At 35.4% G+C, this 15,721-nt stretch overlaps 1 protein-coding gene across 1 annotated transcript in view; it reads left to right on the forward strand.

Moving 5' to 3' along the window:
* Nucleotides 1-11,291, forward strand: part of LOC150107129 (G patch domain-containing protein 3-like) — a 120,926-nt gene extending 109,635 nt beyond the window's left edge. Inside the window, exon 6 of the mRNA XM_090391652.1 lies at nucleotides 10,386-11,291. Within this exon, the coding sequence (XP_090247778.1) occupies nucleotides 10,386-10,578 (193 nt within the window). The 3' untranslated portion in view covers nucleotides 10,579-11,291. The remainder of the gene's footprint in view (nucleotides 1-10,385) is intronic.
* Nucleotides 11,292-15,721: the final 4,430 nt, after the last annotated feature.

The following is a 15,721-nucleotide window of genomic DNA, read 5'->3' on the forward strand; positions in this document are numbered from 1 at the left end:
TGACTTGTTTCCTTACTCTTGAGTAAAGGATTAGAACAAGAATGTAATTTCTTTAGAAAAGAGTTACACAGAATCACAGTTGAATGTTAATTAACTAAAACTGATTAAAGTTCAGTTCCTCCATGAATGTGTATATTTCTTAAAGAAATGTTCCCATTCATGGAGGAACATTTGTATCAAATGAGCAACATTCCAGAGGATCCTGTGGATGGTATTAATAATCCCATGTTCTGCTAGACCTAGTTTGTTGCTTTTCTTGGAGGCAATGTAGGCTTGATATTCAGAAATTCATATAAAAACAGATTGGTCTGTTTGTCGAAAGTAGAATAACCAACAAATCTTTATTATTATTATTATACATGTCACCTCCAAGGAGTCCAAAAACTCATCATGGGAGGGCACTTTACTCCACACCACTACACACATCTCACCATCTCCCCTACTACTTAATTCTACTACTACACACAACTACTATCAACACCATCAACAACAGTTTTATTTTATTTTATTTTTTTGCCTGTATACAGGATGAAAAACCCAAGTTTCCAGGAGGAAAAAACTCTGCTACTTCCATACGAGATAGGCTAAGTTACCTTTCAATTGAAAAAGCCCATATAAAGATTCCTCTCATCACAACGAGAATTGAACTCAAGTCTTTTCAAATCGAAGGGCGCAATGTACTGTCATTCTTCCAATTGCACTATTGAGGTGATTGAAAATAAAAATCTAGCATGACTATCAGAGAAGTCAATATTTACACTTTCACGTCTCTTAAGAAATTTAGAATTAGATAAGTATGGCATTATTATATGCCTTCTTTCAAGAGTCCATATCATCTGTTCCTTGTCCAAACTACTTAAGAAAGAAATTTCTACAATCAAAGAAACAATTGTTCTCAACAGTTGTTGAGAACAGTTGTTTCTCAGAACAATAAAGAACATTGCCAACCACATGTCTCTGACCTCTATTAGAAGAGATGACTTGCACAGAATCTTCATCCCATGCATTAAAGGCATTTCAGAATACCTCTCTCATATCTTAAAGAAGTTCACTATCTCTGCCACATTTCATATTAATTCAATCAGCTCTCTGATATTTTCTCCCAAAGGTAAAATTCCATCTCTACTGCTACATGTAACATATTCAGTCCCATGCATCTTCTAGTTATTGCCTTAAAACACCACAGATAGCGGCAGGAATGTTTCATATTTGTACTTTGCCCAAATAAGGATATTCAGCAATAAATTTCAGTATTACTCATTGTTAGTTAAAACTCAAGATCATCATCCTCAAATTCCCGATGTGTATATATATATATATATATATACCCTCAAGGGGTGTACACGATATGATAATACTACATAATGTGATTCTTTCATAATGTGATCCATATAGATAATGAATAAGAGAGGGGATAATGTACATCCTTGTCCGACACCAGATTTAACATTAAACCACCTTCCTGTACTTCCTTCAATTCTAACTGCTGACTTACAACTCAAATAAAGACTAAGTATTGCTTGATATAATGCCCCATTGACACCATATAACTTTAGCATTTGGAATAGCTTTCTCTCTTGGCACCTTGTCATATGCCTTTTCCAGATCTACAAAACTTAAATATACAGATCTCTGTTCCCATGATCTCTCAACTATCTATCGTAAAGTGAAAATCTGATCGACAACCAAACTTCTCTTCCATAATCCTTCTCAACCATTTCTCGAGTATTCTTGCATATATCTTACCAGGAACACTCAGTAGAGAAATATGTCTGTAATTCTCACATTCAGTTTTATTTCCCTTTTTATATATGGGTACTATGAGAGCTCTACTCCAATCATCTGGAATTTGTTGTTCCTCTGTCCAGGACTTCTGAACTATGCAGTGCAGCCACTGTAAGACTTTTATGCCTCCATACTTGAGTATTTCTGGTTGAATATCATCTACTCCTGCTGCCTTTCTACATTTCAGGCTTTTGATGGCTTTTTCTATTGAAGTAGAAATTATTCCTGATATTTGGACTGCATGCCTGGTCAGTTTTTTTTTACCACTGTGCTGTCATCACCCAAGATAGTGATTTAAAATAATAATAATTACATAAAATAGCTTAAGTAAGAAGTTTCAAACAGAAACCAGCTGTTTAGCACATTCCTGTTCTTGCAAACCTGGACTTTACTTGGGTTTTCCCTTCTACAGGCTATTCATATTTTGGTATTAGTAAGTAAAGGATCGAGTCAATTTTTCCAAAAAAAAAATTGATGATGAATTATTCCAGATCTTGGAATAATTCATCATCAATTTCCTGATGTATACCCTCAAGGGGTATTCAGGCTATTATGACTGCACCATTATTAACTTTACATTATTATTAATCTCCTATCAACAATTTTCCTCCAAATTAGTCTATTATCTATCAGCACTCATATATTGTCATATCTGTCATAACTTTTTGTCCTTAAGGCACTTCTGACTGAATCAATCCACCTGGACCTTGGTCTTCTTTTGGGTCTTTTTCTTGCCATCTTGGCACGAAACACCTGTTTTTCTAATCTTTCCTCCTTCTCCTGTTAAGTGACCAATACCACCTTAGATTAGCCTTTTCACACATTCCTGAATGCAAACACTGTCCTCATTTTTAATATGATTCTGCCATTGATGCCATCTGTTCAATCCACTATCATATCTGTGGTCTCTAATCTTTGATCAAGTGCTATATTTCTAACCCAGTTCTCTGATTCATAATTAAAACTGGTTTGAACACTCTTGTATACTTTTAGTTTAGTGTTTTGACTAATTTCTTTCTTAATCCATGTAAATTTATTCAACTGGCTCCCCATCATACTGGCCTTGCTTATTCTGTTGTCTATTTCCAGATTTAATTTTCCATCTTCACTAAAACTGCACCTAAATAGCTGAAATATTTTACTTGATCTGTGTGCTCTCCATTTAGAATGCACTTGATGTGTTGAATGTTTCTGCCTATTTTCAGAGTTCTGGTTTGGTCTTTTTATTGCTGATTTTCATGGCTAATTTATTACAGCTGTTATTCATTTTAATTAGAGAATCCTGGAAAGACTTGCACTGGATGTGTTTTAGGAGTGTAACATTATCTGTATAAAGTTAAGAGTTAAGTTTGATATCTACATTTCTAATATCACATTTAATGCTACTTTCATAATGCAATCCATATAGATGATAAGAGTAGAGATAATGTGCATCCTTGTCTTACACCTGATTTTACATCAAATCATCTTCCTGTATTTCTTTCAATTCTTAACTGCTGGCTCACAACTTTAATATAGACTATGTATCATTTACCCCATATAACTGTAGTGTTTTGAAATGCTTGTCCCTGAGCCTGGATCTACAAAACTAAAGTACAGATCCTGATCATACTCCCATAATTTCTCAACTATTTGTTGTAAAGTGAAAATCTGATCCTGACAACCTCTGTTTGGCCTGAATCCAGCTTGTTCATCTTCGAGTTCTTTTCCACAATTTTTTCTCAGCCTCTTTTCAAGTATGCTTGCATGAATCTTACCTAGAACACTTAGTAGAGAAATTTCTGTATAATTCTCACATTCAGCTTTATTTCCTTCTTTATAGATGGGGACTGTGAGAATTCTACTTCAGTCATCAGGAATTTGACCTTCTGACCAGGTCCTCTGAATTATGCAGTGTAGCTACTGCAAAACTTTTATACCTCCATATTTGAGCATTTCTGGTCAAATATCATCTACTCCAGCTGCCTATTCTATGCTGAAAGTTCCCAGAAGGCAGAAAAATGTTCTAGAGGCTATTGAGAAAGCTTAGAAACATTGAAACTGTAAAAGGAATCAAAGATGATAAAGGTGACATAAAAACTGAAGATAAGGATATCCTAGATGTCTAGAGTAATTACTTTGAAAGACTATTAAATGAAACAAGTGACAGAACCATACTAGAAAATATTCAAGAGGAATATTTTCTGGTATGGTTTTTTTTTTTTTTTTTTAGTACACATTTCTAGTACACAGGAAGGTAGCATAATGTTCCTCCAGAACATTTTGCCACCTTCCTGATATTTGCCTTCTATATTTGTATCGAAGTCTTCCCACAACTTTTGCACATAGCTTACATTTTCTCCTGTATTCTTTTAGGGAATCTGCCGGGAACTTTCGGTATGCTCTCGTAATTTCCAGGACTGCTTCTTTAACTTCTTGTGTCTACCATGGGAGTTCTTAATTTTCTATCATTGAAGACAACTTCACCGAATTCCTCTCTTGCTGAATCAATCAGTGTTTTTTTTTTTTTCAGAGTTTGCCAGTGAGACTTCAAGGTTTGGTTCTTGTTTTTAAACTGTTTTATTCTTTCTTCAATAATGTTTGTATAATTGAGTCTACACTTTGCCTGTAAAAGCTGTTCAATTTTAATTCATTTTATTTATTTATTTATTTATTTTTACATATTGTTCTTTTCATTGTGCTATTCAGTTTGATCCTACTTAAAGCTAAGTAATGGTCACTTCCAATTTCAAATTCACTATACACTGTTGTATCCTAAACCAGCATGAAGATATCATCAACAATAACATAGCCAATGAGGTTTTTCTTATTTCTTGTGTCTTCTCTCCACATCATCTTGTGCACATCTTCATATTGGAACATGGTGTTAGTAATGACTGGTGCACATGCTGAGTAGAAATCCAGCAGATGCTTACCATTATTATTGGCCTTGCCCTCTTCTCCAAATTATCCCAAAACATTTCTATATGTCTAGTGGGATATAATTTCAACTTTTTTGTTTAGACTCCACCAAGTACTACTTTTTCCATTTTCTTGATGTCAGCTGCCTGCTCTAGTGACTCAAAAAATTCCTCTACTTCTTCCATAGGAGATCCTTCTGTGGTACCATAGGCACAATTGTTTCATTTCCATTGGCCCATTTTGAAGTATGCCCACATAATTCTACTTCTACTTGAAACTTCCTTCCAATCAAAAAGTTTATCTCCATTTTTGTTGTTGAATGCTACTGCTACTCTTTCCTTTCCTTGATCATTATTGGAAAATTGACTATTGCATATAAGCACACTGTATATACAATCAATAATATAATATTAGAGAGGAGGTGAGACACTATCTGCTATATTATTTTTCTTACTATTCATCACTCAATACATTGGCAAAACATTTTAAAAATACATTTATAAAATTAAATTTTAAAAAAACGTTTTACTTAAATACGGAAGAAATCAAAGATTATCCTGGGCAATTATACAGATGTATCAAGTAGGGGTTAAATGGATGAATAGCATCATTAAGCTTGAGCTGCAAAAAAAGAAACAACTATGGAGGGAATTTAAGGAGAAAGGTGACCGGCAGGCACATGAACGGTATAAAGCGCAGGCCAGAAGGGTGACGAGTGTGGTAAGAAAAGCAAAATAGGATTACAAAAGGACATTGGCCATGCAGGCTAAAGAGAATCCTAAACAGTTTTTTTAGATATGTAGCAAGATAGAGGAAAGAGCACATTTGAGGCCATTTGGTGTGAGATTGTGGCTAGCAGAACTAAATATACAATTGGGTGCTGCTATAGACCAGGTGATGGAAAAAATGGTGGTGACAGTATGCACAAGCAAATAGAAGAAATGAGTGGAAGGAGAGTGTTTATTATGAGAGATTTCAACTATGGTCGCATTGATTGGAGTGAGGAGAGGACACACGGGAGGAAGGAATTGGATTTTATGCAGATATTAAGGGATAACTATCTGTGACAGCATGTAATGGAAAATACTAGGGGTCAGAGAGTGCTTGTTTGTTATTGCAGAGAGGTTATATTTGTTATTGCATAACAAATATGACCACATTGCCACCAATCGGTGAGAGTGATCATAGGGTCTTGACCTGGGAGGTGGCTAAAGGTGTAGAATTTTCAATTAAGACAGGGTACATGTGGAATTATCAGGCAGGAAAGTATGACAAGCTTAGGAGTTTGATTGGCTCAGTGCCATGGCATGTACAACTGCAAGGACTAGAAGTTGATAGTGCATGGGAGGTAGTTAGGAAGTGCTTGCATGAAGCAATGGCTGACTGTATACCTAGAGTCCGAATAATAAATCAAGTAGGGGTTAAATGAATGAATAACACCATTAAGCTTGAGCTGCAAAAAAAGAAACAACTATGGAGGGAATTTAAGGAGAAAGGTGACCGGCAGGCACATGAACGGTATAAAGCGCAGGCCAGAAGGGTGACAAGTGTGGTAAGAAAAGCAAAAAAGGATTACGAAAGAACATTGGCCATGCAGGCTAAAGAGAATCCTAAACAGCAGAACAGCAGCAGTATATCGCATTGGTGGAACCGTACTCCAGGAGATTGATGAGGCCAGGGATTTGGGAGTGCTGGTGGATAGGGAGTTGAAGTTTAGGGGGCACATTGCAAAAGTGACTAAAACAGCTCACCAAATCACTTGGCTTATGAAAAATACTTGCAGAGACAAACAAGTAGGTGTTCCTCTGTATCGAGCCTTGATAAGACCCCATCTGGACTTCTGTGCCCAGTTATGGGCACCAGGGTTTCTTCGTGATGGGGAGGAAGTGGAGAGGGTCCAGAGACGAGTGACCAAGATGATAGCAGGACTGTGGAATGAACCTTATGAGAATAGGTTGAGGATTTGTGGGTTGCAGAAATTGGACGATAGGCGAAGGAGGGGTGATATGATTGAGACATTCAAATTACTGAAGGGTTTTTATAAGATCGATCCAGAAGATATTTTTGAAAATATGACTAGTGGTGGAAGGACTAGGGGCCATGCATGGAAGCTGGGCAAGAGCGTGGTTGACAAGAGTGTTAGAGCTAGGTTTTTTACTTGGAGAGTGGTGAATGAGTGGAATAAGCTTCCAGAGTCTGTTCTGGGTGCTACGACCGTGAATGAGTTCAAGGCAAGATATGATAGCTACTGTGTGAATGTTGAATAGTTGTTCCAGACATGATGTTAGGGCCTCCCTCGATGAGTCTGTCGACTCCTTGGAGTTTCCTGGAACAATAATAATAATAATAATAAAATATCTGGATTATCTATATTTACATCAGTATATTTTTGGAGTTCAATTGAGGGAAATGGAATGCGTTTTTATAGATCATTCAGGAAAAACAAGAATAAAAAAAGAGCTAAGCAATTCTAATTCAATTTTTATTAATGTTTATAAATAATTACATTTTATTTTTATTAAAAAAATAAAATTTAAGAAAATTTGGTGTGTTCAAAGATGCCTGATAGTTTTGAACAAACATTTGTGCAAATATTTGTTCCAAATAAAAGTGCTCTTTCAGAATTTGTTGATGCTGGCTGAATTATTAGCAAAGCCTGATATAATCTTTCCAAGTTTTCTTTTCTTTTCATTTTTGAATAAGAAAAAATTCATGTTTCAACTTATAAAATGTTTCTGCCTCTGAGAATGCCAATACTAAAGGATTTTTTGCATCTTCTAAAATCTGCTTATCTTTGATTGCTCTTATTGATATGTTATCAGCAGTGGTCAGTTCAGAAACATTTTGCTATAAAAATAATGCTACGTTTTTAAATTTATTATTGTTGAAATGTTTCCATCTTTACTTCATACCTTTGTTAAGCATTTAATACACTGAGGTTCTGAATTGGCTACCATCTTGAAACGTTCTGATACTTTTGATTTCTTTGGCATATTTAATTTTTTATATGCTAATCCTTTTTTTGAACATTACAAATTAAGAAATTTTTCAAACTTGAAATAAAAATAGAAACCTACTCCTTAAATAAAAATTTACACATTCATCACCACACAATGCACAGACTGGGAAAAATGAACATAATAGTCACGAATTCCTATAGCACATGTGCATGCGTAAAGTTGGCTTAATTTTGTTGAGTTTGATTTTAAATGTCAAGAAAATAATTTTTATTACTTGAATGTTAGTCTCAGCCACAAAATTTTTTATGTTGTCAATTATTGAATGTATTGGAATATAAAAAGCAACATAAGATTAGATATTTTCTACATCCAAATTCAATATTATGGGTAGTGCTAGAATTGTAGACATGATGATAAACAAAGCATTATTAGCAAAGGTAAACAAGAAGTACAAGTTGTAAAAATCGACAAAATACAATGAGTTTCTTGAGTTTTTGAGGGACAAATACCTCAGGCTGTATGTAACAGAGGGCACATGGGGATTGAGGGTATTGGATTTGATCATCTTATCCGAGGATATTATTATAAATGAGGTGTCAAATCTCTCTCTCTCCAGTTGGTGAGAGAAACAATGAAGTGATTACCTGGGTGGTTGCCAACCATGTGAGGACTTCTGTGAAGATAGAGTATATGTGGAATTCCAAGGCTGGTGATTATCTGAAGCTCAGGAAACAACTTGGAATGAGGAGTTGAGTGGAAAGAGGATCAGTGCTGTTTGGGTGATATTCAAGAACTATCTAGTAGAAGCAATGTCTAATACCAAGGGTCAGAAGGTTAAATAAGGTAGGTGTGAAATAGATGAATGAGGAGATTAAGATGCAATGCAGAGTTAAAAGGCATTATGAAGGCAGCATAAGAGGGGGGGGGGTAGTAATAATCAGTTCCATGAGGAATACATAGAACAGGCAAAAAGGGTGATATTGTTGGTAAGGGTAGCAAAAGTTCAGTATGAGAAGAAGTTAGCTAATGAAGCCAAAAAGAAACCTAAGGAATTTTTGATATGTAGCCAAGAAAATAAAATAAAAAAGAATGATTATAGCAGTGTGACATTGATTAGAGTAAATGGCATAAAGACAACAGCTGCAGAAGATATAGTTGAGATATTTAATGAGCAATTCATAAAAGTCTTTCATTCTTATGAATGCGACATCATGGAGAGTTTGAGAGCAGTTGATAATGATGATGAGCAGGAGAGACTGGCTGTAAGTGAGCAAGAGATGTATGAGGAATTGAGCAAACTTGATGTTAATAAGGCTGTGGGAGTTGATAATATATCACCACATATTTTGAAGGAGTTCTTCAAACATGAGTTCTTTAACATGAGTCTTGCACTGGGTCAAGTTCCAAAAGTGGAAAGAAGGCAAGGTTGTGCTGCTTCATAAGGGAGGTGACAGAACTCAAGCATCAAATTATAAACCTGTGTGTGTGTGTGTGTGTGTGTGTGTGTGTGTGTGTGTGTGTGTGTGTGTGTGTGTGTGTGTGTGTGTCAGTTGTTGTGGGTAAAGTGTTGGGGAGGCTGATAAGAACCAGGATCCAGAAATGGGTTTACAACAATGGTATTAATAGATTACCGCATGATAAGTTGATAGTCAAACTAGAACAGATGGTGTTGGATATTAGAGCATTGGATATCAGAGATTGGTATCAGCAAGTTGTGGAGCAATAGTCCACAAGAGGTTCGTCACTTGGGGTGTGCCTCAGGGGTCTGTTTTATGGCCATTGCTGTTTAACCTGTATGATATTGGGGAAGATTTGGATGGGGATATCCAGTTGTTTGTAGATGATGCAAAGTTGGGATGAACCATGAGCAGATTGTGGCCTTACAAGAAGACTTGAATAGATTGAGTGAATGGGAATAGGTTTGGGGATGCCAGTTCGATGTTGCAAAATGTAAGGTTTTAAAATTTGGGAAACAAAGATGGGACGTAGAATTTATACTTCTTCAAGATATATTGTTGGAATTGGAGGACATAAGAGATCTTGAAGTGAAGGTGGATAGGATCTAAAATTTAGAGGACACGTTGCCAAAATTGTGAGGACAACACATCAAATTCTGGGAATGATGCGGAGGACACTAACTTGCATAAGGACTTGTTTCATTGCATAAGACTCTGATAAGGCACACATGGACTACTGCACACAGATTCAGTCATCTGGTTTTCAAAATGATGAAGAGATGTTGGAAAGGGTCCAGATGCAACTGACTAAGGTAGTTTCTGATCTCGGGAATGATGAATATGAGGAAAGGTTGAGAAGATGCAATTTACAGTCTAGTGGATAGGAAGAAAAGGGATGATATGATAGAGACGTATAAGTTGGTAAGGGGTTGTTATAAGATCAATGGTGAAGAGGTTTTTCATAAAATGGAGTGAGATTAGGGGAGAACCAGAGATCATCCCTGGAAGCTTTATAAGGAATGTGTGGACAAGAGAGTGAGAAGCAGGTTTTTTTGCTTTCAGAGTTGTGAATGATTGGAATGCCTTGCCTGAGAGTGTGGTGTCTGCAGAGAATTTGAATGTGTTTCAGGTGTGGTATGATGAGCTGCATGTGTGTGTGTGTGACGAAGGGATCTCCAAGATGAGTCTTTGACTCCGTGGGGGTCTTAGGGTAATAATAATAATAATAATAGATTATCATGGTCTGAAATTTATATATTTTTATTTTTTAAAATTTCACTAGGTATATTGGAAAGCGACTCAATAGATATCCAATCCAGAAAAAACAGAAATGGAAAAGACGGAAGAAAATGGATTGTGTAATTTCAACAGTTTATGATGATCCTACAGAAACAGATCCCCCAGAATCTCTCTATAGATCTAGCCTTCCTACTCTTCTGAAGTATCGAAAAGAATTTTTAAAAGGAAAATGTTAAATAAAGAGTTAGGAATTATCACCATATCATCATTATCCCTGGGGTGTATATATATGTTTAATTTATAGTATTTTGACTATTATGGGCATTGTAACATTGGTAAATCATAAAGAATCCACACAAGTCGCAATAAATTACTGTGGATTGGCACATTATATGCCGATTCAGTTTACATAGTTTTATTTTTGCACCATTTAATTGCTAGATTTGTAAAACGCTTTTCCTGTTTTCTGTCATTACTATCTCCTTTATATATCCTCAAGTGATAGAATGAAGAAGACAGTACCGTATGCTATCATGTTGGTTTTCTGCTCAAGTGCTAAACAGTTATGTTAGCATTAGCACTAGAGGCAGATTAAAATTTGTTTCAATGAATTATTATACTTAAATCAAAAGTTATGCATAAATAACAGCTTAGGTGTAATTCAGGTATGGCTGAAACCATCCTATACAATTATTTATATAGGATGGTTTCAGAATTATTTAGAATATTTTGATTTTAGAATTATTTTGATTAATTCTGTAATCAAAGCATCACATGTACATTTAGCTATTCCCCAATGTTTGATTCAGCATTGCAGTTTTCTGCTAAGTGCTATTTGCACCTTTCATTGTGTGATTTCTAACTTATCCAAAAAAAACACCAAGATCCCTATTCTCATCTGTTTCTTGTAGCATACTTGCACCAATAAAATATGATGTCAGAAATCTCATCATGCCAAAATGAATTATTTTACACTTACGAGGGTGGTCTGAAAAGTTCTCAGCCTAACAATGAAAAACCAAATTTATAATTTCAAAATTATTTTTATTTTTCAACATAATCTCTGTTAAGACTAATACATTTATCCCAGCGATGCTCCAGTGCCATTATCCCATCCCTGTAGTGGTTCTCAAAATACCCCTCTACAGCTGCAATCGCCTCATGATTCGAAGAAAAACGCTGACCAGCTAGGAAGAGTTTTAATTTTGGGAAGAAACAGAAGTCAGAGGGAGCCAAATCTGGGGAATAGGGTGGATGTTCCAACAATTCATAGTGCAGATCCCTTAATTTTCGCATTGCCAAAAAACCTTTGTGGGCAGGTGCACTGTCCTGATGAAAGATGATTTTTTTCTTCTGCAAACCAGGTCTTTTCTCACTAATTTTTTCATCTAGTCTGGTTAAAAGATCGGAATAATATTCCCCGGTTATTGTTTTACCCTTTTCAAGATAATTAATAAACAAAATGCCTTTAGCATCCCAAAACACCGATGGCATGACCTTTCCTGCTGATGGAACCGACTTTGTTTTCTTTGATGCTGAACAACCGGCTTCTGTCCACTGTTTTGACTGCTGTTTGGATTCTGGTGTGTAATGGTGAATCCAAGTCTCATCCATAGTAATAAATCGATGCACAAAATTAGTTTTATTCTTGTTAAAATGGTCCAAGCACTGTTCAGAGATTTTCATGCGAGTGCATTTTTGATCTGCTGTGAGCAAGCATGGCACCCATCTTGCGCAAAGCTTTTTCATTTGCAATTCTTCATGCAAAATATATCCTACACGTTCTTTTGATATGCCTATAGTATCAGCAATTTCACGCACTTTGACTCACCAGTCATCCAATACCATATCATGCACTTGATTTCTGGTGGTGTTACACTTTTTGGACATCCTTCACTTGGATCATCTTCAAGGTTGGTACGGCCACATTTAAACTCGGCAGCCAATTTCTTAATTGTTGAAAATGAAGAAGAAGAATGCCCATAAACTTTTATGAACTTTGAATGAATTTCTTTTGGTGTTAAACCTTCTTTTACAAAGAATTTTATAACTGCACGATACTCAATTTTATCCATTTCAAGGGATACAGACAACACTTTTGCTTCAGGCAGCTGTATAAAACAAATATAAAACAAACTACTTGATAGAATGACTTGCAATTTCACATGGATGCTTATGACAGATGTACCAATTATGAAAAAAAAATCTTGCCGATAGTGTTGCCATCTATGGTCGAGGCCAAGAACTTTTCAGACTACCCTTGTACACTGAATTCATAGCATTATTACCTTCCTACAGTTCTAGAATATTGATATCATTCTGTAAGTGCTGTATATCAGTAGCATCCCTGATTGCCTTGTCCATCTTTGCATCAACAAACCAATGGACATATCGTATCAGGTCCTTCTCAATATCATTAACATATAGACCAAACAACTATGATCCAAATGCTTATCCCTGGAGTCCACTACTGGTCACCTTAAATCTGGCAGATTCACATCTTCATATATTTTCTCATATCTGTATGTCAGATACCTACTTATCCAAGTTAATAGTTTATATTCTATCCTCTGTCCTCCATTTTATTCAGCAGCATTTTGTGTGGTATCCTAACAAATGCCTTAGCAAAGTTCAACAGCATCATTCCCTTTATCCAACCTAGCCATAACAATACAGTATTATAAAATATGGGCAATTTACTCAAATTACTCAGATATGATCTCCCTTTAATAAACCTGTGCTGTTCCTTGTAAAGTACAGCTTGTCTGTCAGCCCATTTCTCTATATGAGCCTGCCAACCACTTTAGAGATAACTGATAGGTTGTCTACACATCACTCTTTGCACCACCCCTGGAAATGGGATTACCATACACTCTTTCCATTCCTGTGAGAGCTTTCAAGTGCTGAGACTCAAATTATAAAACTATCTAAAAGGTTGAACCAACTTGCTGAATTCTGAGCTCTTAATGATGTTATATAACAGCTCTACAACCTCATGCACCACCATGCAAAGTAGTGGTAGCACTGTGTGCCATGTAACATACACAGGTTGATATATCTTAGCAAAGTGAGCACTCATTATTTGCACAATCTGTTTTTGACATAAGGATCTGCATTTAGTATAGTTATTCTTTAACATTCATTTTTCTTTTACTTGCAGCATTAAGATAAAATCCTTTTGGATTGCCTTTAGCCTGTGCAGCCAATTTCTTTTCATAGTCTCATTTAATTTTCTGTATAATACTGGTAAATTTTCTGGCCTGTGCTTTATTTGACTCCACTCATCATTATTCTCATGCTTTCTTTCCACATTACTTATAGATCTCTTGCTTAATAAGGGTATATATCCCTTTCACTTCCCTATAACTGTAGTCTTTCTTTCCACATTACTTAAAGATTATACTCCACAGAAAATTGTATTCTTGATTGTAATGATTACCCATGCATAAGTAAATAATAGTTTGCACTTGAAGTAACACCACAACATCAGCTTTCTCTTAGCATTTTATCACATGCCTTTTCAAAATCCACAAAACTTAATAGATTGTTATTATACCTGCTTTATGATCATAATTTACAATTCTGATTCTTTTTTACAATTATTTCTCTATGTTAATATATCATTAGTTTTGGTTCGTAACATGTACTTCAGCACTCATGATGTGCCTGTTATCGATGATGATATGGTCAAAATGAAATGTAAAGCATTTGAAATTTTGATGTATTTACTAGATTCTGATAGTTGTGTTATCTTTAAATTTTTTTATTGTAATTTAAAATTGGTAAGTGTTGAGATATTGGTGGTGGTTTGTTTAGACATTCTATTTACGCTAATAGAGACGACATGTCAGCCATCATACGTAACTTCTTGCTTGCTATTTACGAAGAGAGCACATGCTCGCCGAGAAGTTTGATGGACGATTATATGGACGAACTGACAGAGCGTTCGGTATCTGAGTAATGATGAAAGCAAGAGAGCTAATGGAAGTCTAAGAACACAGATCGGAAAAATTTTGTTCTTATGAAGTTTTTAAGCTTTACATGACAGTCGGCAGAATATTAATAGATGATTCCAAAAATGTTCTTCGTACGACGTTGAAAGCTTGAACGAGGAAGCCCCGTGCTCACCTGGAGCGCTGCCAAACAGTGTCACCTATCACTTTCGGGTGGCATTTCCGGTCATCATGCTTTCCTATGTGAATATGGTTGATTTTGATGTTCTCTACCTCCCCTTAAAGTTTGTACGTAGAATTTTGAAGCACCCTGTATAAGAGAGATTAAAAAAGATCCCATAGAAAAGAAGTAGAAAAATTTTATATTTTTCTACTTCTTTTCTACTTCACGCCAACCAGACGAAAACAAGGTGTTTCGTCTGGTTGGCGTGAGTAAGTATATGTCAAACATTCCAATAATAGAATGAGTCAGAGAATGAATTATTTTAATATTTTGGGTTAGAAAATCTCTAAAGATAGATTTATTTTATTAGGCCTTGGATCCAGTTAATTTTATAGTTATTTATATACATTTTATAATATATACATTTTAAATAAAATTACATAAATAACTATAAAATTATGGTTAAAATGTTATGGTTAACTATAAAAAATGGTGTCAATGGGGCATTGCCCTCTGTTATTCATTATCTATATGGATCACATTATGAAGAAAAGTGGTATTAAACCTGATATCAAAATTTGGAGATGTTAATCTCAGCCCTTTATGCGGATGATGTTATACTTCTAAATAAATCTGCTACAAGTCTGCAAGATTCCCTGACTAAATTGAAGAACTTGTAATAGATATGGTACAAAGACACTGAAAATATTAACTGCATTATGAATGGAGAACCTATACAACAAGTAAAACATTTCAGCTACCTAAGGTACAATTTTTAGTGGAGATGGTAAATTAATATGGAAATAGACAACAGAATCAACAAAGCCAGTAAGCAGGAAATCAGCTGCATAAATTTATATAAAGAGAGAAATTAGTCAAAACCCTAAATTAGCTGTATACAAGACAGTGTTCAAACCAATTTTAACTTATGGATCTGAGAGCTGGGTTAGAAATAAAACACTTGACTAGAGACTACAGATATGAGAGTCCTGAGAAAGATTAGGGGCTTGAACAGATGGCATCAATGGAAATATATTAAAAATGAGGATATTAGGAAAGAACATGACATTGTTGGCATCCAGGAATGTGTTAGCAGAGCTAACACATTCCTGGATGCTAACAATAGAAAGTGCCTTAGAAGATAGAAATATAAGATCTGATAATGTTGGAATCTTGACAGGTAACAGATTGATTTGGAGGAAAATTGTGGATAGAAAGTTAATAATGATGTAAATTTTTCATGTAGTACTATCATATCCTGTA

The sequence above is a fragment of the Typopeltis vanoorti genome, chromosome 4, assembly GCF_054136105.1.
Source record: "Typopeltis vanoorti isolate ZY-2024b chromosome 4, IOZ_Tvanoo_1.0, whole genome shotgun sequence".
Classification (NCBI taxonomy): domain Eukaryota; kingdom Metazoa; phylum Arthropoda; class Arachnida; order Uropygi; family Thelyphonidae; genus Typopeltis; species Typopeltis vanoorti.